The sequence below is a fragment of the Pongo pygmaeus genome, chromosome 2 (genome assembly GCF_028885625.2).
Source record: "Pongo pygmaeus isolate AG05252 chromosome 2, NHGRI_mPonPyg2-v2.0_pri, whole genome shotgun sequence".
Taxonomy (NCBI): domain Eukaryota; kingdom Metazoa; phylum Chordata; class Mammalia; order Primates; family Hominidae; genus Pongo; species Pongo pygmaeus.
Window position 1 is genome coordinate 54,129,974 of NC_085930.1, and position 22,899 is coordinate 54,152,872.

At 37.7% G+C, this 22,899-nt stretch overlaps 1 protein-coding gene across 3 annotated transcripts in view; it reads left to right on the forward strand.

Moving 5' to 3' along the window:
• STXBP5L (syntaxin binding protein 5L) overlaps nt 1–22,899 on the forward strand; it is a 478,051-nt gene that overhangs the window by 442,361 nt on the left and 12,791 nt on the right. For all 3 annotated transcript variants that reach the window (XM_054481057.2, XM_054481058.2, XM_054481059.2), the window contains one exon: nt 21,536–21,896. In XM_054481057.2, the coding sequence (XP_054337032.1) occupies nt 21,536–21,896 (361 nt within the window). The remainder of the gene's footprint in view (nt 1–21,535; nt 21,897–22,899) is intronic.

Below are 22,899 nucleotides of genomic sequence, written 5' to 3' on the forward strand. Positions count from 1 at the left end.
ATCTAGTTATTAAATTTTAAATTTTATAATTGTAAAAATCAAAATATAAAGGAAAAAAATGAAAATTCTGCCACTAGCAAACTTTGTCCCTTCTCTGTCCCCCCTCCCCATCCTCATTTCCTCCCCTAGGAATTTTACTCTCCACTAGCAACTTGGTGAGAAATTTGTTAAAACTCATTTTAAGTTTTATTTGTTTCTATTTAACTCTTTATGCTGCCAACTATAATTTATTCTGTAATGATCAGTTCTGCCATACAAAGTACCTAGCATGCTTTGTAACGTATATATAATATATCTGTGTATATATATAATATATATATCTCATAATCAAACTCAAGATTTAAATTCATGATTAAAGTCAAAATTCTCCAGAATAAATTCATTCTCCTTACCCCAGTGGTAGATGCTTTTTCATTGCTATAAAGGAATACCTCAGATTGGGCAACTTATAAAGAAAAGAGGTTTAATTGGCTTACAGCTCTTCAGGCTGTACAGGAATCATGGTGCTGACATTTGCTTAGCTTCTGGTGAGGCCTCAGGAATCTTCCAATCATGGTGGAAGGCAAAGAGGGAACAGGCACATTACATGGCAAGAGGAAAAGCAAGAGAGAGAGGAGGGAAGTACCACATAATTTTAAATAACCAGATCTTATGTGAACTAGCAGAGAGAGAACTCACTAATCACCAAGGAGATGGTGCTAAGCCATTCATGAGGGATCCATCCTCATGATCCAATACGTCCCATTAGGCCCCTACCTCCAACATTGGAGATTACATTTCAACATGAGATTTGGAGGGGACAAACATCCAAACCATATCAACTTCCAAACTAGTTATTTTTAACACTCTTTCATTTCTGTTAGTAGTAGAATATTAACAGAAATGTAATTAATAGCCATCATGCTACCTAAATAGCCTCCATAACTTCAATTTTTTTCTTCTGATCCCTTATACTCACTGCCTTCATACTGGTCATATACCAGTATTATTTTCATCATTGAATTTTCACTTTTGGATCTACCCTGTCTACTCTGGAGTTGTCCCAGCCTTACTCCCTAAGTCAAACTTATTTTCCAGCATTCAATTCCATTAAAGTCTACTTCTCAACTGAAGAACTAGTAAATTAATTTATATAAATATGAAAATGAGTTAATGTGCTTTCTTATAGATATAATATAAAACTGGTTAATAGGCTTTGTCTGGAAATTATTTAATTGAAATTAGAATATTATTTTTAATCCTAAGTCTAAACCTTGATGAAAAACTTTATTAAAGTATTATTTAGTTAAGATCCTTTGATACAAGATGGGTATATTTCAAATATACTTATGAAATTCACACATTTTATCTCCTCTAAACTGCAATAAGAACTAATACAATAAAAGCATAGTAAAATCAAACATAATCATTATATTTGACTGAACAAGAATTAATAAAGGCCTCATACACAGTAGTCAACATATATACTCCCCATTTATAGGTTTCAATATTTAGCACCTTTTGGAGTTACCAGTATCTCTTATTCTGTTTCATATGTTCATGTGTACCCATTGTTTAGCTCCAACTTGTAAGTGAGAACATGTAGTTTTTGACTTTCTGAGTCATTTTATTTAGGATAACAGCCTCCAGCTGCATTCACATTGCTGCAAAGGGCAGTAATTTCATTATTTATTTATTTATTTTATTATACTTTAAGTTCTAGGGTACATGTGCACCATGTGCAGGTTGGATATATAGGTATACATGTGCCATGTTGGTTTGCTGCACCCATCAACTCATCATTTACATTAGGTATTTCTCCTAATGCTATCTCCCTCCCCCAGATCCCCACCCACTGACAGGCTCCAGTGTGTGATGTTCCCTGCCCTGTGTCCAAATGATCTCATTGTTCAATTCCCACCTATGAGTGAGAACATGCAGTGTTTGGTTTTCTGTCCTTGTGATAGTTTGCTGAGAATGATGGTTTCCAGCTTCATCCATTTCCCTGCAAAGGACATGAACTCATCCTTTTTTATGGCTGCATAGTATTCCATGGTATATATGTGCCAAATTTTCTTAATCCAGTCTGTCACCGATGGACATTTGGGTTGCTTCCAAGTCTTTGCTATTGTGAATAGTGCTGCAATAAACATATGTGTGCATGCATCTTTATAGTAGCATGATTTATAATCCTTTGTGTATATACCCAGTAATGGGATTGCTGGGTCAAATGGTAATTCTAGTTCCAGATCCTTGAGGAATTGCCACACTGTCTTCCATAATGGTTGAACTAATTTACACTCCCACCAGCAGTGTAAAAGCATTCCTATTTTTCCACATCCTCTCCAGCATCTGTTGTTTCCTGACTTTTTAATGACTGCCATTCTAACTGGTGTGAGATGGTATCTCACTGTGGTTTTGATTTGCATTTCTCTCATGACCAGTGATGATGAGCATTTTTTCATGTGTCTGTTGTCTGCATATATGTCTTGTTTTGAGAAGTGTCTGTTCAAATCCTTTGCCCACTTTTTGATGGGGTTCCTTGTTTTTTTAGTGTAAATTTGTTTGGGTTCTTTGTAGATTCTGGACATTAGCCCTTTGTCAGATGGGTAGATTGCAAAAATTTTCTCCCATTCTGTAGGTTGCCTATTCACTCTGATGGCAGTTTCTTTTGCCAGACAGAAGTTCTTTAGTTTAATTAGATCCTATTTGTCTATTTTGGCTTTTGTTGCCATTGCTTTTGGTGTTTTAGTCATGAAGTCCTTGCCCATGCCTATGTCCTGAATGGTATTGCCTAGGTTTTCTTCTAGGGTTTTTATGGTTTTAGGTCTAACATTTAAGTCTTTAATCCATCTTGAATTAATTTTTGTATAAGGTGTAAGGAAAGGATCCAGTTTCAGCTTTCTACATATGGCTAGCCAGTTTTCCCAGCACCATTTATTAAATAGGGAATCCTTTCCCCATTTCTTGTTTTTGTCAGGTTTGTCAAAGATCAGATGGTTGTAGATGTGTGGTGTTATTTCTGATGCCTCTATTCTGTTCCATTGGTCTATATCTCTGTTTTGGTACCAGTACCATACTGTTTTGGTTACTGTAGCCTTGTAGTAGAGTTTGAAGTCAGGTAGCTTGATGCCTCCAGCTTTGTTCTTTTTGCTTAGGATTGTCTTGGCAATGCGGGCTCTTTTTTGGTTCCATATGAACTTTAAAGTAGTTTTTTCCAATTCTGTGAAGAAAGTCATTGGTAGCTTGATAGGGATGGCATTGAATCTATAAATTACCTTGGGCAGTATGGCCATTTTCACAATATTGATTCTTCCTATCCATGAGCATGGAATATTCTTCCATTTGTTTCTGTCCTCTTTTATTTCCTTGAGCAGTGATTTGTAGTTCTCTTTGAAGAGGTCCTTCACGTCCCTTGTAAGTTGGATTCCTAGGTATTCTCTTTGTAGCAATTGTGAATGGGAGTTCACTCATGATTTGGCTCTCTGTTTGTCTGTTATTGCTGTATAGGAATGTCTGTTATTTTTGCACGTTGATTTTGTGTCCTGAGACTTTGCTGAAGTTGCTTATCAGCTTAAGGAGATTTTGGGCTGAGACAATGGGGTTTTCTAAATATACAATCATGTCATTTGAAAACAGAGACAATTTGACTTCCTCTTTTCCTAATTGAATACCTCTTATTTCTTTCTCTTGCCTGATTGCCCTGGCCAGAACTTCCAACACTATGTTGAATAGGAGTGGTGAGAGAGGGCATCCTTGTCTTGTGCTGGAAAGGGAATGCTTCCAGTTTTTGCCCAGTCAGCATCATATTGGCTGTGAGTTTGTCATAAATAGGTCTTATTATTTTGAGATACGTTCCATCAATACCTAGTTTATTGAGAGTTTTTAGCCTGAAGCGCTGTTGAATTTTGTCAAAGGCCTTTTCTATATCTATTGAGATAACCATGTGGTTTTTGTCATTTGTTCTGTTTATGTGATGGATTACGTTTATTGATTTGTGTATGTTGAACCAGCCTTGCATCCCAGGGAAGAAGCCGACTTGATCGTGGTGGATAAGCTTTTCAATGTGCTGCTGGATTCGTTTGTCAGTATTTTATTGAGGATTTTCACATTGATGTTCATCATGGATATTGGTCTAAAATTCTCTTTTTTGTTTTGTCTCTGCCAGACTTTGGTATAAGGATGATGTGGGCCTCATAAAATGAATTTGGGAGGATTCCCTCTTTTTCTATTGATTGGAATACTTTGAGAAGGAATGGCACCAGCTTCTCTTTGTGCCTCTGGTAGAATACAGCTGCAAATCCATCTGGTCCTGGACTTTTTTTGGTTGGTAGGCTATTAATTATTGCCTCAATCTCAGAGCCTGTTATTGGTCTATTCAGAGATTCAACTTCTTCCTGGTTTAGTCTTGGGAGAGTGTGTGTGTCCAGGAATTTATCCATTTCTTCTAGATTTTCTAGTTTATTTGAGTAGAGGTGTTTATAGTATTCTCTGACGGTAGTTTGTATTTCTGTGGGATGAGTGGTGATATCCCTTTTATCATTTTTATTGCATCTATTTTATTCTTCTCTCTTTTCTTCTTTATTACTCTTGCTAGTTGTCTATCAATTTTGTTGATCTTTTCAAAAAACCAGCTTCTGGATTCACTGATTTTTTGAAGGGTTTTTTGTGTCTCTGTCTCTTTCAGTTCTGCTCTCATCTTAGTTATTTCTTGCCTTCTGTTAGCTTTTGAATTTGTTTGCTCTTGCATCTCTCGTTCTTTTAATTGTGATGTTAGGTTGTTGATTTTAGATCTTTCCTGCTTTCTCTTGTGGGCATTTAGTGCTATACATTTCCCTCTACACACTGCTTTAAATGTGTCCCAGAGATCCTGGTACATTGTATCTTTTTTCTCATTGGTTTCAAAGAACAACTTTATTTCTGCCTTCATTTTGTTATTTACCCAGTAGTCATTCAGGAGCAAGTTGTTCAGTTTCCATGTAGTTGTGTGGTTTTGAGTGAGTTTCTTAATCCTGAGTTCTAATTTGATTGCACTGTGGTCTGAGAGACAGTTTGTTGTGATTTCTGTTCTTTTACATTTACTGAGGAGTGCTTTACTTCCAATTATGTGGTCAATTTTGGAACAAGTTTGATGTGGTGCTGAGAAGAATGTATATTCTGTTGATTTGGGATGGAATGTTCTGTAGATGTCTATTAGGTCTGCTTTTTGCAGAGCTGAGTTCAAGTCCTGGATATCCTTGTTAACCTTCTGTGTCGTTGATCTGTCTAATGTTGACAGTAGGGTGTTAAAGTCTCCCATTATTATTGTGTGGGAGTTTAAGTCTCTTTGTATGTCTCTAAGGACTTGCTTTATGAATCTGGATGCTCCCGTATTGGGTTCATATATATTTAGGAAAGTTACCTCTTGTTGAGTTGATCCCTTTACCATTATGTAATGGCCTTCTTTGTCTCTTTTGACCTTTGTTGGTATAAAGTCTGTTTTATCAGAGACTAGGATTGCAATCCCTGCTCTTTTTTTTTTGCTTTCTATTTGCTTGGTAGATCTTCCTCCATCCCTTTACTTTGAGCCTATGTGCGTCTTTGCATGTGAGATGGGTCTCCTGAATATAGTACACTGATGGGTCTTGACTCTATCCAATTTGCCAGTCTGTATCTTTTAATTGGGGCATTTAGCCCATTTACATTTAAGGTTAATATTGTTATGTGTGAATTTGTTCCTGTCATTATGATGTTAGCTGGTTATTTTGCCCATTAATTGATTCAGTTTCTTCATAGCACCAATGGTCTTTACAATTTGGCATGTTTTTGCAGTGGCTGGTACCGGTTGTTTCTTTCCATGTTTACTGATTCCTTCAGAAGCTCTTGTATGGCAAGCCTGGTGGTGACAAAATCTCTCAGTATTTGCTTATCTGTAAAGGATTTTATTTCTTCTTCACTTATGAAGCTTAGTTTGGATATGAAATTCTGGGTTGAAAATTCTTTTCTTTAAGAATGTTGAATATTGGCCCCCACTCTCTTCTGGCTTGTAGAGTTTCTGCCAAGAGATCCACTGTTAGTTTGATGGGCTTCCATTTGTGGGTAACTCAACCTTTCTCTCTGGCTGCCCTTAACATTTTTTCCTTCATTTCAACCTTGGTGAGTCTGACAATTATGTGTCTCGAGGTTGCTCTTCTCGAGGAGTATCTTTTTGGTGTTCTCGTATTTCCTGAATTTGAATGTTGGCCTGCCTTGCTAAGTTGGGGAAGTTCTCCTGGATAATATCCTGAAGAGTGTTTTTCAACTTGGTCCCATTCTCCCCATCACTTTCAGGTACACCAATCAGACATAGATTTGGTTTTTTCACATAGTCCCATATTTCTTGGAGGCTTTGTTCATTTCTTTTTACTTTTCTTTCTCTACCTTGTTTTCTCACTTTATTTCATTAATTTGATCTTCCATCACTGATAGATACCCTTTCTTCCCCTTGATTGAATTGGCTATTGAAGCTTGTGCATGTGTCATGAAGTTCTCGTGCCATGGTTTTAGCTCCATCAGGTCATTTAAGGTCTTCTCTACACTATTTATTCTAGTTAGCCATTTGTCTAATCTTTTTTCAAGCTTTTTAGCTTCCTTGCAATGGGTTTGAGCATCCTCCTTTAGCTTGGAGAAGTTTCTTATTACCGACTTTCTGAAGCCTACTTCTGTCAACTTGTCAAAGTCATTCCCTTTCCAGCTTTGCTCTGTTGCTGGTGAGGAGCTGTGATCCTTTGGAAGAGAAGAGGCACTCTGATTTTAGAATTTTCAGCTTTTCTGCTCTGGTTTCTCCCCATCTTTGTGGTTTTATCTACCTTTGGTCTTTGATGTTGGTGACCTAGAGATGGGGTTTTGGTGTAGATGACCTTTTTGTTGATGTTGATGCTATTCCTATCTATTTGTTAGTTTTCCTTTTAACAGTCAGGTCCCTCAGCTGCAGGTCTGTTGAGTTTGCTGGAGGCCCACTCCAGACCCTGTTTGCCTTGGTATCACCAGCAGAGGCTGCAGAACAGCAAATATTGCAGAACATCAAATATTGCTGCCTGATCATTCCTCTGGAAGCTTCGTCCCAGAGGGGCAGCCACCTATATGAGGTGCCTGTCTGCCCCTACTGGGAGGTGTCTCCCAGTTATTCTACATGGGGGTCAGGGACCCACTTGAGGAGGCAGTCTGTCTGTTCTCAGAGTTCAAACACCATGCTTGGAGAACCACTGCTCTCTTCAGAGCTGTCAAACTGGGACGTTTAAGTCTCCAGAAGTTGTCTGCTACCTTTTGTTCAGCTATGCCCTGCCCACAGAGGTGGAGTCTAGAGACAGTAGGCCTTGTTGAGCTGCGGTGGGCTCTACCCAGTTTGAGTTTCCCGGCCACTCTGTTTACCTACTCAAGCCTCAGCAATGGCAGACACCCCTCCCCAGCCAGGCTGCTGCCTTGCAGATCAATCTCAGACTGCTGTGCTAGCAGTGAGCAAGGCTCCATGGGCATGGGACCCGCCAAGTCAGGCATGGGAGAGAATCACATTGTTTGCCAGTTGCTATGACCTTGGGAAAAGTTCAGTATTTGGGCAGGAGTGCCCTGTTTTTCCAGGTAGTCAGTCATAGCTTCCCTTGACTAGTAAAGGGAAATCCCCCCACCCCTTGTGCTTCCCATGTAAGGTGACAATGCCCCGCCCTGCTTCAGCTCACCCTCCATGGGCTGCACCCACTGTCCAACCAGTCCCAATGAGATGAACCAGTTACCTCAGTTGGAATGCAGAAATCACCCATCTTCTGTGTCGATCACGCTGGGAGCTGCAGACCAGAGCTGTTCCTATTCAGCCATCTTGGAACACCCCCCCAGTCTTTACATTTTTTTATATAGCAATTGAAAGGAATCCTTGGCATTTAGATCTTCCATTCCCCAGCTCCACCATTCTTTTCCAGCCTTATAGTCTTTGACCTTTCACTACATATCCTGGGCCCTAGACAAACCAAACTCCTTGTTGTTCACTTAATAAGCCCAGTGTGTAGTCAAGTATAAAGCAATGATTTCATTTTATTATGACTCAGTAGTATTTCATGACATATATATATATATCACATTTTTAATCCAATTGCCCATTGATAGACTCTTAGGTTGATCCCATGACTTTGCTATTGTAAATAGTGCTGCAATAAACATACACATGCTTGTGTCTTTTTGATATGATTATTTCTTTTCTTTTGTGTAAATAGTAGGTAGTGGGATCACTTGATCAAAAGGTAGTTCTATTTTTAGTTATTTTAGACATCTCCATATTGCTTTCCATAGAAGTTGTACTAAATTAATTCCCATCAGTACTGTATAAGTGTTCCCTTTTCTCTGCATCTTTGCCAAAGTCTATTTTTTTTATTTTTTATTAATAGCCATTCTGACTGGTGTAAGATGGTATCTTATTATGGTTTTAATTTTCATTTCTCTCATGATTAATGATGTTGAGCATTTTTTTTTTGTTCCTTAGCCATTTGTATGTGTTGTTTTGAAAAGTGCCTGTTCATGTATTTTGCTCACTTTTTAATGGGGTTATTTGTGTTTTCCTTTTGAATTGCTTGAGTTCCTTGCAGATTCTGGGTATTAGCTCTTTTTCAGATGCATTGTTGGCAAATATTTTTCCCATTCCTCAAGTTATTTATTCACTCTGCTGTTTATTTCTTTTTCTGTGCATAAGCTTTTCAGTTTAATTAAGTCCTATTTGTCTATTTTTAGTTTTGCCGCATTTGCTTTTGAGGTCTTAGTCACGAATTCTTCACCTAAGCCAATGTCCACACAAGAGTTTTTGCTAGGTTTCCTTCTAGCATTTTTATAGTTTCAGGTCTTACATTTAAATCTGTAATTCACCTTGAGTTCTTTTTGTATATGTTGAGAGATATGAGTCCAGTTTTATTCTCCTGCATACGGTTACACAATTTTTGCAGAACCATTTATTAAATAAGATGTTCTTTTCTTAGTGGATGCTTTTGTTGACTTTCTCAAAGATCAGTTAGTTGTAGGTATATAGTTTTATTTCTGGGTCTTCTATTCTGTCCATTTATCTATCTATGTTTATACCAGTACTCTGCTGTTTTGGTTATTACAGCCTTGTACTATAATTTGAAGTCAGGCAATGTGAAACCTGCAGCTTCATTCTTTTTGCTTAGGATTTCTTTGGCTATTCAGACTGTTTCGGTTCCATATGAATTTTAGAATTATTTTTTCTAATTCTGTGAAGAATGCTGTTGGCAAATTGATAGGAATTGTGTTGAATCAGTAGATTGTTTTGGGCAGTATGATCATTTTAATGATATTGATTCTTCCAATCTATGAGTATGGGATGTTTTTTCATTTGTTTGTGTCATCTCAATTTCTTTCACTAGTGTTTTTTAAATTTTCCATGTAGCGATCTTTCACCTCCTTGATTAATGTATTCCTAGGTATTTTTAATAGCTGTTATAAATGGGATTGATTTCTTCTTTTGGTTCTCAGCTTGATCATTATTAGCGTATAAAAGTGGTACTGATTTTTATACATTGATTTTTATATACTGAAACTTTGCTGAGGTCATTTATCAAATCTAGGAGTCTTTTGAAGGAGTCTTTAGGGTTTTCTAGTTATAAGATCATATAATCAGTGAACAGCAATAATTTGACTTCCTTTTTTCCAATTTGACTGCCTTTTTTTTTTTTCTCTTGCCTAATTGCTCTGGTTAGGACTTCCAGTAGCATGTTGCATAGGAGTGGTGAAAGTATACATCCTTATCTTGTTCCAGTTTTTAGGGGGAATGCTTTCAACATTTCGCTGTTCAGTATGATGTTGGCTATGGGTTTGTCATATATGACTTATTATTTTGAAGCATATTCTTTCTATGTCTAGTTTGTTGAGAGTTTTTTTTTTTTTTTTTTTTTTTTTTTTTGAGACAGTCTCACTCTGTTGCCCAGGCTGGAGTGCAGTGGCACGATCTCAGCTCACTGCAAGCTCCACCTCCTGGGTTCAGGCCATTCTCCTGCCTCAGCCTCCCGAGTAGCTGGGACTACAGGCGCCCGCTACCACGCCTGTCTAATTTTTTGTATTTTTTAGTAGAGACGGGGTTTCACATGTTAGCCAGGATGGTCTTGATCTCCTGACCTTGTGATCCACCTGCCTCGGCCTCCCAAAGTGCTGGGATTACAGGCTGTTGAGGGTTTTAAAGGATTTTTAGATTTTTAAAATTCACTAAAGAAAAATGAAATTCCCTTCAGGTTCAGGTATTATCAAAAACAAAACTTCACTTACCCTTTTGTCATTTGTTAGTGGCATGAATTCAGACTTTTGCCAGAATAGGGCACCTTCTTATATAGACAGAGAAAAAAATCTATTATCATTCTTTGCGAAAATTCAATGAACTAGATATATAGTTCTTTTCTTAATAGAGCAGAAATAGTAAGTAACCCTTTAGATGTGTAACTGGCAAACATTGAAAGACTGTCAATTATACACATCCTTACTTGGGCATGTAGTTTTGAGGTATTTGCAATTTTACATCTTTTTTCAGGCTAAACCAAACCAAAAACAAAACAAAACTCTTCTATGTCACATAAGAAAAGTCTGAAACAGAAGAAATAATCTTGGACTGTGGAAATATAAATACAAAATGATGAAAATTTTTTCAAACAAATAGGAAATTAAAAATTATGATTTTTAATTAAGGCTGAGTTTTCCAAAAGCATAGTCTTACAGATGAGTATGATACGTATGTTAAATTGTTTCTGCTAAACCTTTAGTCATTAATAAAATATTCTTGCATTTTTTCTGATCAGGTTCAATTTTGTTTACAAATAGGTTTTTGAGGGTGGTATGCCTCAATTATAGGAGCAGATTTATTATGGTAAATACTGAGATCAGAAAGCATGTGTAACTGCATCAGAGTGATTACATCTAGGCATTATTGCCAGCCAAGGTTGATAAATATGCCCAATAAATATAATTGTTCTCTGTGTCAGCCCTTGTTGAAGGAATACTCACGGCAATGGTGATACCACTATCATAGCTACCATTATATTACTCATTGTGAGTGGTTGTCCCGCTTTCCTCAGGTTTTCTTCTGCCATCTGTGACAGTTTCTTGATCTGTCCCCAGGTGGGTGGCTGTGTTCGATGGGTGTTGCTCGTGACAGCTGGGGTCCTCCTCAGCATCAGTCTCAACATGGCTGCAACCAGGGGGGTCCTCGGGATCCTCCCAGAATCTCTTCCTCGGCATCTGGCTTATGAAAAGGTTTCAGGTGTCTTGATGGTATCCAAATCAACTGTTGATTTTGGCCTGGAGAAACACAAGCACAACCTCTACTCCAAGTTATTATTTTACCTATTTCCCAACTTTTTGTTATCAGATCTCCCCACCAAATCAGTTGTTCTTCTTCTGTCTTTGCAGCTGGTTTCTGTAGATGCTGTTCAGCTGCTGATAACATCTGGCCTTTGGGCAGGCTCAAAAAATTTAAAGTTAATAATGCTAGATTCAGTTGTATCTGCAGTGTTCCATATTCTCTATTTCCCCCTGTCTGCTTTTGCAACTGCTGTTTTAGGGAAAGATTCATTCTTTCCATTATGGCTTGTCCTTGAGAATTGTATGGGATACTAGTAATGTGTTTAATATTCCACATAGAGAAAAATGTAGCTAAAGCTTGGCTAGTATAGCCTGGGGCATTATCTGTTTTAGTAGAGGCTGGAATGCCCATCACCTGCACTGCAAAAGGTGACGTTTAACACAGGCAGAAGACTCTCCTGATTGGCATGTAGCCCAAAGTGAAAAAAGGTGTCCACACATACATGTGCATATGCTAGTCTCCCAAACGAGAGAATATGTGTGACATCCATTTGCCAAAGAGAGTTAGGTTCCAATCCTCGAGGATTAACTCCTCCTGTAAAAGATGAAGAATGTACCATTTGGTAAGTTGGGCATCTCTGGATAATATTTTTAGCTTCTTTCCAGGTAATGCTGTATCTGCATTTGAGACCAGAGGCATTGACATGGGTTAAATTGTGAAAGTGTCTAGCATTAGATATTGCATTAGCAACTAGGCGATCAGCCATTTGATTCCCTTCAGTCAAAGGTCCTGGAAGAGGTATATGAGCCCTAATGTGAGTGATGTAAAAAGGGTGCATTCTACTTCTAACTGCTGTTTGCAATTGGGTAAATAAAGTCATTGGTTGTTCATCTGTATGAAATTGTAACTGAGCATTTTCAATTAACTGTGTGGAATGAACCACATATGAAGAATCAGAAATCACATTAATAGGCATATCAAAAGCACTCAATACCTCGATTACAGCTACAAGCTCTGCTTTTTGAGCTGAAGTATAGGGTGTCTGGAAAACTTTACTTTTCGATCCAGAATAAGAAGCTTTACCATTACTAGACCCATCTGTGAAACAATGAAAATGCTTAGCAGGCTGCAGGTTGTTTACTGCAGGAATTGTAAATGCCAACCGTTCACAGTATTGCTCAGCTAAGGGGATAGTAAAGAAACAGTCTTTTAAATCTATGACTATTAAAGGCCAATTTTTAGGAATGATAGCAGGAGAAGGCAATCCTGGCTGTAATGCTCCCATAGGTTGTATAACTGAATTGATGACTCTTAAATCAGTTAACATTCACCATTTACCTTATTTTTTCTTAATTATGAAAACTGGAGAATTCCAAGGTGAAAATGTTGGAGCTATGTGCCCATTTTCTAATTGTTCAGTAACTAATTCCTCTAACGCCTCCAGTTTCTCTTTACTTAGCGGCCATTGTTCTATCCAAATTGGCTTATCTGTTAACCATTTTAAAGGTATAGGTTCTGGAGGCTTAACAATGGCCGCCATCAAGAATGATATCCTAATCTTTGGTGGGAACATTGTCTTTCCACTTGAAGCGGTTCTTTCAAACCTTGCAAATTTTTTTCTAGTCCCATACCAGGGACATACCCCATTTCATGCATTATATGTTGACTTTAAGGGCTATATAATTGTTCTGGAATTAGAACTTGTGCTCCTCATTGCTGTAATAAATCTCTTCACCATAAATTTATAGGTACAGAAGTTATAATTGGTTGACTAGTCCCAGGTTGTCCATCGGGCCCTTCACAATGCAAAATACAACTACTTTGATATACATCAGGGGCTTTACCAACTCCAACTATGTTAAATTGAGCAAGTTGAATTGGCCACGCAGACGGCCAGTGCTGTAGAGAAATGATTGAAATGTCCACTCCTGTATCTACCAAACCTTTAAATTTCTTTCCCTGAATAGTTATTTCACAGGTAGGACATTTATCAGTAATTTGATTTACTCAATAAGCTGCTTTGCCTTGTTTATTTGTGCTTCCAAATCCTCCTGTTCGTTTAATTTTACTTTTTCCCATTCCCACATACAGCACAATCAGGAGCTGTGCTGTGTGCTCTCCTGGCTCTGCTTTCCAGGGAACAGAAGTAGATATAACAATTTGAATTTCCCCATTGTAATCTGAATCAATGACTCCTGTATGTATTTGTACCCCTTTTAAACTTAAACTAGACCTTTCTAAAAGTAATCCTATTGTCCCCACTGGCAAGGATCCACAGACTCCTGTTGAGACCTTTTGTGGGGGTTCTCCAGGCAGAAGACTCACAGCTTTTGTGCAGCATAAATCTCTGCGGCACTACTGGCTGTGGTGGCGGACAGACATTGTATAGGGGTGAGGGAATGGCCTGAACTGGAAATGCCCCGGTTTAGAACAGTGCCCAGGACGGGCCCCTCATGGCATTTCCTGAAATCGGGTTCCCATCTTTATCAAACCTAGAGTGACACTGCTTAGCCCAATGTTTTCCTTTTTTACATTTTAGACATATTTCAGGCTCAGCAGTTTTCTTTTTTCCCTTATCTGGCGGCCTGACTTGCTGATTTTTTCTACATTCTTTTTTAGTACGACCATGCTTCCCACAGTTAAAATAAGCTCCAGGAAATGAGTATTTCCTTTATCCACTCTCAGTCCTGCCATTGCCTGGGCCAACAAAGTAGCTTTATGCAGATTACCTCCAATACCATCACAGGCCTTGATATAATCAACTAAATGTGCTTTCCCAAATTTAAAAGGAAAAGGCTCAAATGTAGCTATAATATTTCCCTGTTGATCTGGGGGGTGTATTCTAACAGGGAACTGCCAAGCCTCTAAATCACCCTCTCTTCTAGCTTGCTGAATTCCTGCCTGAATAGAACTAAGAGTGGTCGCTCGAGGCGCTGCTCGAACAGTCACTGGGGCAACTACTTTTCACCCAGTGTCCTCCGGAAAAGAAAGATCTGGAGGGTCAGGCCACTCTTTTTCTTCAAAATAATAATGAGGGGGTGCAGAAGGGTAGGGATGAACCTCTCCCTCCTTTGCCACTTTAGCTTTAGCTGGCAAATAAACCTGGTCTGTAACCTCTTCTGTTACTTCATTAGACTCTCCTTCCTCCTCCTCATCAGTGTGAAAAAGTTCCAAGGTGGAATGAACCAGACCCCACACTTGTCCCATTGTTACCCTGACACTTCTGAGCTCCCCTTCTTACTCACCATGTGGATTGCTTTAAGAGTACTCGGGTGTCCTCCAGCTAGTTCCACGTTCTCCAACCATTGCTCTGGCAACTGTTCGACCTGGATTCGAGCCCCCATGATGGATGCCACTTGCTGAGACCAGCTCGGTCGGGGAGACCCTAACCCAGTGGCGCTAGAGGAATTAAAGACACACACACAGAAATATAGAGGTGTGAAGTGGGAAATCAGGGATCTCATAGCCTTCAGAGTTGAGAGCCCCGAACAGAGATTTACCCATGTATTTATTAACAGCAAGCCAGTCATTAGCATTGTTTCTATAGATATTAAATTAACTAAAAGTATCCCTTATGGGAAATGAAGGGATGGGCTGAATTAAGGAATAGGTTGGGCTAGTTAACTGCAGCAGGAGCATGTCCTTAAGGCACAGATCGCTCATGCTATTGTTTGTGGCTTAAGAATACCTTTAAGCAGTTTTCCGCCCTGGGAGGGCCAGGTGTTCCTTGCCCTCATTCTAGTAAACCCACAACCTTCCAGCATGGGCATTATGGCCATCATGAACATGTCACAGTGCTGCAGAGATTTTATTTATGGCTAGTTTTGGGGCCAGTTTATGGCCAGATTTTGGGGGGCCTGTTCTCAACACCTATCACTTTTGTCTGCATCAAAATCACTTGAAGGATTCATTACAACACAGATTACTGGGCCCCGCCCCCAAAGTTTCTGATTCAGTAGGTCTGAGGTGGGGTCTGAGAATTTGCATTTTTAGTAAGTTCCCAGATGTGCTGAGTCTACAAAAATGAAACCTTACTTGCCCCTTTTGTCTACTGATACACAGGGTTCTGCTCCCAGAAGGCCCTCTGCTCTTAAAGTCTTAAAATTCTTAATAATTTTATCTTTTGATATATGCTTTGTAAGTAAAGACCAATGAGACAATGGAGCATGCACCAGGGGCTTGAAGCCTCTGCTCATGAGCAGCCTACCTCCCACCTACCTCTCACCCAGGCGATGACTTAGTTTGTGGGGAGAGAGGCATTCCACTTTCACTTTCCACTGCTTTTGGGGCCTGGAGTATACATAGAGGTGGTCAGGGTCAGGCATATGCCTGGTGACATTTTGGGGCATGGAAGCAGCCATCCTTATCCTGAGTTGGTAGCACTTGGTGACTCTAGCATGTGGTCAGCCAACCAGAGGCCATGTCTCAGATTGAGACTCTTAACCAGTCCTGTTCCAGGTAGCTAGCACTTCCTAGCAAACAATTTTAAAGACTTTCTGGGAGTCACCCATCTTCTATGGTTTGAGGTGGCAGGATGGGGTCTTATTGCTGTAAAGAGGAGAAACTTGGCAGCCATCAGACTCAAATGTACTTAAGTAACTGAAGTCATGTGGTGAGACCCTCAGATGCCTGTGAAAGTCTGCACTCATCTTGCAAGTACTCTCAAGCTGAAAGAGATATCCCCATACCTAAGAATATGCTCCCTCAGATCTGGTCTGGACTTGAAGGACCCTGTCTTCCACCTTCCAACCTTCCTGAGACGGACTGGTTTGTCTTTTCTGGCCAACTCCATGTGGATAATCATTTCGTAGCTCTGGAGACTAGCTATTATGTTTTTGTTACAGTTCAAAATAGAGGTTAAATGTTCTTATATAGAATATTATAAAGATGAATAATAAAAAATGTTAACTTTCCTTTACATAGAACATAAATAGCAAATATAAAAACACTAAAGAGATAGACCACAGAAGAAAGAAAAAAGCTTTATAATTTACAACCTTCAATGGTAACTCTTCTCCCAATTTTTGAATAAAAAGTCCCTCATAATGTAGGCCTAGTGCATTTTCATTTTGTGCTAGGCCCACAAATTGTGTAGCTGATCTTGAGTATATAATATAAAATAGGAGTTTAAAAATCCATAATTAAGACTGAACTGGAGTAGTCAGGAAGTTAATAAATGTTTATTGAACACATGACATGTCCAGATATTATAATAAGCATTGAAGATAAAGTAATGACGAAGTCATACGAAGTTTCTGTCCTCAAAGAGCTTACATTCTAGATAGGAATTGAGAAGTTCTGTGGAAGTTGAGAGACAATTAAAGTTTAAACAATGTATGTAAGGGAAAAGGAAAGTAAATATCTCAGGCTCCTTAAGATTCCAACTTTAATATAATTCTTCATCCTCACTGGAACCTTAATCTATTGATCCTACCATTTTCATTGTCATTCACCCCCTTCATTTTCCCACTTTCTAACTTAAATTTCACAGTCAAGCTCTATAATGCTTTTCTTTCATGCATTTTCAACTCTCTTGCCTCCTTTTTGCTTTGTTTGCTTTGTCATGCTTTTTCAGCTTAATCTCAAACCTGGTTAAATTCAACTCTACCTATCCTATTTCTAAACCCATGTAGCTGAATATGGCTAGAGAAAAATACATAACCACACTAAAGTGTCTCATTTTACCATAAATCATCACTAACTTCAAGTGGGCTCTTATGTTGCTAGGTAATCATACTATATTTTCCTAGTCCTTGCGCCTGCACTCCTGGACAACAATTGCATATTTTCTTGTTTATCCTTTTGGTTGTTTATGTCTGTGTATGTGTGTGTGTGTGTTTTGTTTTGTATAGATGAGGTCTCACTCTGTCACCCAGGCTGGAGTGCAATGGTGCAATCATAGCTCACTGTCGCCCTGAACTACTAGACTCAAGCGATCCTCCCGTCTCAGCCACCTGAGTAGCTGGGACTACAGGCATGCCATCATGCCTGGCTAACAATTACATATTTTCTCTAGTCTCTTTAAGTCTTCAAAACTTACTTTTCTATCTTCAATCTCAGCAATCACCATGTGTCCTCTTTTATTGAGAAAATTGAAACAGTCAGATAAAAACTTCAACAGTTATCATCACATCTACCAACCTATCTGCTTGTATCTTCATGGCCTGCATGTTCTCTCCTGTTACAGTTACTAAACTAAGCTTCTAACTAGGTGATTCATTTAACAGAATCATTCTATCTCCTGGCCTATCCTAAAGGGAATCAAGGTTGGAAGCAGGGAGAGCAGTGAAGAGGTTAATATAATAGTCTGGATGAAAAATGGATAGAGGCTTGTGTGAACTGGGTGGTAGTTATTCACTATATTCCACTTATACTCTAGACTCTGTTTATACACTAGACTCCACTTATATACTAGACTTTACCTGCTTTCACCTACTTAAGAAAGTCAATCCAGCAATTTTTCCTTTGTTTCCTTTATAATAAATGTTTTTTTCTACTGAATCATTATATAAATATATTGTCATATCTTCCATTAAAAAAGAGAAACAATGGATTCTAGCCTGTTTTAATCATGGGCAATATAGTAGTGAATAAAACAGACAAAAGTCTTTGCCTTCATAAAACTTACTTTCCATGGTAGAGATAGATAATATGTGTGATAAATAAGTAATTATATGGGATATTAGATACTAATAAGTACTAAGGAAAAATTAGAGCAGAAAAGGAGATAGGAATTCTTGGTCGTTTCTCAGGCAACATCTTATTTGACATATCAGCAACGTATTACACAGGCTACCATTCCTACCTTAAAACACTTCAAATTCTAAAGTGCTATTTTCACCTGATTTTCTTCCTACCTTCTAGCTATTCCTTCTCAATCTCTTTTGCTTGTTCCTCCTCCATTTCAGTGGACTTAAACCAGAATGCCCCAAGACTGATTCTTTGAAACTTTTCTCTTTATATTGAAGCACTAGATGAATTCAGCCAGCTTCATGCCTTTAAATGTCTAATGGATCATACATTTATATTTATAGTCTGGACCTCTCCCCAAATTCCTAACATATATCCAGCTATTTGATATCCATTTGTGTTTAGTAAGTATCTCAAACTTAACATGTTCAAACCTGAGCTCCTGGTATTCCTGTCATTCCTCTCACACTTTTCTACATCTATTAATGACAATTCCATTCTTCCAGTTTCTCAGGTCAAAAACATTGGAATCACCCTTGACCCCCATATTTCTTTCATACCCTAAATCCAATTTGTTAACAAATCCTGCTGGCACAACCTTTACAATACACTCAGATTCTGACATTGCTCACCATCTCTACTATTACCACACAGTTCAACCAAGCCTCTATCCATTTTTCACGCAGACTAATACACTAACCTCTTCACTGCTCTCCCTGCTTCCAGCCTTGGTTCCCTTTAGGATACACCCAGGAGGTAGGGTGATTCTGTTATATGAAAGTTAGATTACATCACTTCCATTCTCAAAATCCTTCCATCTCACGCTAAGTAAAAGTCTAGGTCTTTACCATGTCCTGAAAGAACCAACATGATCTTGCTCTACTTTATCTCTCTGATCTTACCTACTATGAATCTTCTTGGCATTCTAGAAAGTCAAGATCTATGAAGAATCTGAGATTTTATTCTACTTGTAAGCTAATAAAGTTAGGTTGCCAGTTTCGATGCTGACAGAAGACATGAAACTCCTGGCTCAGAGACAAAGGATAATTTATTATTCACAACAGTCATAGAATATCAGTATTTTGTGCTGGTTTCCTGAACCCTAATTCCCACAGGATGATGAAAAGAAGCCTTCCCTTCTTTATTAGTTTGCTCAGGTTGCCATAATGAAATACCACAGACTCAGTGGCTTAAACAGCAGAAATTTATTTTCTCTCAGTTCTGGAGACTGAAACTCTAAGTTCAAGGTGCCAGCAGGGCAGATGTCTAGTGAGGTCTCTTCCTTTGGGTTGCAGATGGCTGCCTTCTTGCTGTGTGTTCCCATGGCCTTTCCTTTGTGTACACATAGGGAGGGGGAGAGAGAGAGAGAGCATGTACTCTGGTATCTCTTTTTAAAAGGACACTAATTCTATCAGATTAGAGCCATACCCTTATGATCTCATTTAATCTTAATTATTTCCTTGAAGGCTCCCTCTTCAAATAGATCCATAGTGGGGTTTGGGGCTTTAACATATGATTTTTTTTTACAAGAGGTTGGCAGGGGATGCAAACATTCAGTCTCTAACACTATTTAAAATTTATCTACCTTTTTTCAAGAATTCCTATCTTCTTTTCTGCTTTAATTTTTTCCTTAGTACTCATTACTATCTAATATCCCATATGATTACTTATTTATCAGACATATTATCTATCTCTACCATAGAAAGTAAGTTTTATGAAGGCAGGGACTTTTGTCTGTTTTATTCACTGCTGTATTGACTATGACTAAAATAGAACCTAGAGCACATAGAATGTCCTTGATACTGTATGTATTGATTGAATGAAGGTTGTAGTGGGCAAGGCTGGTTATTTGGGAAAGCTGGAGTAAAGTACACTCCTAGCCAGTGAGTTCTTCTTTAAGAGGAAAGTCCTAATTAATTAAGATCTTATTATTGAAGCCCATAAGTTTAAGCATACTTTGTAAGTGTATTTCTGAAGTAGTAGCTGCTTATAATTTAGATTTACTTGAGTTTTTTCCAGTTAGAAAAGATTAAAGAAAGAATTCTAAACGATTAATAATACATTGTTTGGAAAACTTAAACCCTGTATAAACCTAATGAACAGAATATAATCAAAGCATTTATGACTAAAAATTAAGAAACAAAGCAGCTGTTTTGGCAAGGGCAGCTTATTGAGAAATTCATTTTGATGCTGACAGATTGTATGCAATGAGTATAAAGTAAAATGGCTTTCAAAATGTGGATTTCTTGTCTTTTTAACCTACTGTCAGCCATCTCTAAATCAAGGATGCAAAGATATACTTAGAAAAGTCTTTCTATGGCAGGTAGTTATGAAAATGTGGTTTTACTGAATAGCAGGATCAATCCTAGGTTAATTTTAATTAAATCATTCTTCATAGCTTTTGGCATTTTTCCTTCATGGGAGATTGGGAGAGATGTTCTTTTATCCCTTAACCCTTAAACTGCAGCACCTAAACCTCTACTCCCCTAGCCTCTGCTGTTACCCTTATATACATTTATAGATTTCTTAGTTTTAAAGTGGATTTAAAAACACAACTAAGATATTAGATCATCCCAATATACTCTTTTCAATTTGATAAATTTTAAGGACTTTATAAGTACTTTCTAAATGAATATATTTTTATCTGTCACCCTTCCCTTTTCAAGTCTCTGTCACATGTACACCCTTGAAGCATATGAGTCTAAGCTAACATACTTACTCTCTCTGCATGATGTAAAAGGACAAAGGAAAGAAAGGGCTAATAGGGTACTGCTTAGGGAAGACTCTGGAAATATCCAAAGATCAATAGAGCCCAAACTACCTCCTAAGCTTTATAGTATATTGTCCTCCAAGACTGGTGAAAATCACCTATAGGCAATAATCTGACATACATTGTCAACCTTGGAGAATCCAGGTGAGTAAAACCCCTTTCTGTGTAAAGATGCAAAAGCCTACCTAAGAGCTGAAGGTAATTGTTTTGTCTTTTTCATACGATTAAAATTGCCACTATGAATTCTAGATATTGAAATTTCTTCTTAAGTGTTTGATTTTGAAGAAAAATCAAGCATTTTCTAGCAAATTAGTCTATGAAATAAGAAAATCAAATAAGATTGTGTGATTATTTTTTCAGTTGAAGTTATTTGAATAAATAAAATATGTACATTTTTAAAATTTTCTTTTTTATAAAAGGACTTTAAGGGGGACCATATAGTATAATGAAAGAATCCTGGGGTAGGAATCAGAAAAATCTGAGTTCTAATCTAGGCTGTGACCTAACTTGCTGTGTGACCTGGCCCAACTTTCATAATCTTTCTGGGTTTGTTTTTTCTTATTTTTTAATATAATGAGAGGGTTTGACCAGTTGACGTCTTAAGTTCCTTTTAGACCTAACATTCTATGATTCCAACTTATTATAACAGATGAGCTCACAAATCTACAAATTCATATACATTAGGGCAATATTATGACTCTATAGGTATAAATTATCACAATGTAAAACTTTAATTCCCCATAGATGCTTTAGAATGAATTTGACATGTTGGTGATGTCCATTTGTTTTTATAGGTACATTTCTCTCATTGAAGGGAGCTGTGCTAACATTCTCCTGTATGGACCGAATGGGTGGATTAATGCAACCGCCATATGAAGTTTGGAGGGATCCAAACAACATAGATGAAAATGAAAAATCTTGGAGAAGGAAAGTGGTAATGAACTCATCTTCTGCATCCCAAGAAATAGGAGATCATCAGTATACAATAATCTGCTCAGAAAAACAAGCCAAAGTCTTCTCACTGCCTTCTCAGACTTGCCTTTATGTTCATAACATCACGGAGACATCTTTTATACTGCAAGCAAATGTGGTGGTCATGTGTAACAGTGCCTGCTTGGCATGCTTTTGTGCTAATGGACATATCATGATAATGAGGTACTTGCCTTCTTATAAATTATCTGGTAATCACAACAATACCAGCAAGGTACAATTCTAAAAAATATATGTTATGTGCAGACGTTATCAAGAAGCAACCTGAGATCATTGTTTCATTATGTTTCTGGATGTTTTATTGTTCAACAATTTGATGAGAGTTTGGGGTTTTCATGTTTTGTTTTGGTTTTTCTTTTTTGCTAAAAATGCTTGGCATTGTGAGTGAAATATATTTTTAATTGCTATGAAGGAATCTAAGAAAAGAATGATTTTTCAATCATTCAACAAATATTTATTGAGCATATCTCCCAGATGCTAGACTAAGCACTGGAAATAAAAGATGAATAAGCTAAATGGAAAAGAAGTTAACTTTTACTTTTCCTGTTTCATACTTCACCAAAGAAATTTACATACAGAATTTCATTTGATCCTTAGAACTTCTGTAGGACATAGGAAAATAAACTATTATTTGCATCCTCCATTTTACATGTGTTAATAAATTAAAGTTACACAGTTTGCCTGAGGTTGCAAGTCTAGGAAAAGTGAGGCCAGTCTGAAAATTAAAAGTTATCACATACTTTTAAAATAAAATATTGGTCAAGAAATTTCATTCTACTGTTAGTGAAATGAAATAAAATTTACGAGACACAAAAATAATTACCTAATGATTTTATGAATTCAGCAAATAGCTCATAAACATGTACTATATAGAAGTCACTGTCATTTTTTTAATATCTCACTTATTTCCAAAAATCATTGAGACGAGCATTGTGCTAGGCCTGTGAAGGATATAAAACTTAGTAAAACATGGTCCTAACCCTTAAGAAACTCACTGTCTAACTTGGGAGGTAAGATAGATACACAGGCATTATAACAAAAAGAAAATATAAATTCCAACAGAGGAAATATGGGATTGAATTTTCTAGCTACAAACTAAGTTCCCAGAGTTCAAAGTCACAGCATAGTTGAACACGTATTATAAAAGAAGAGTTGTTGGGAGGACAGT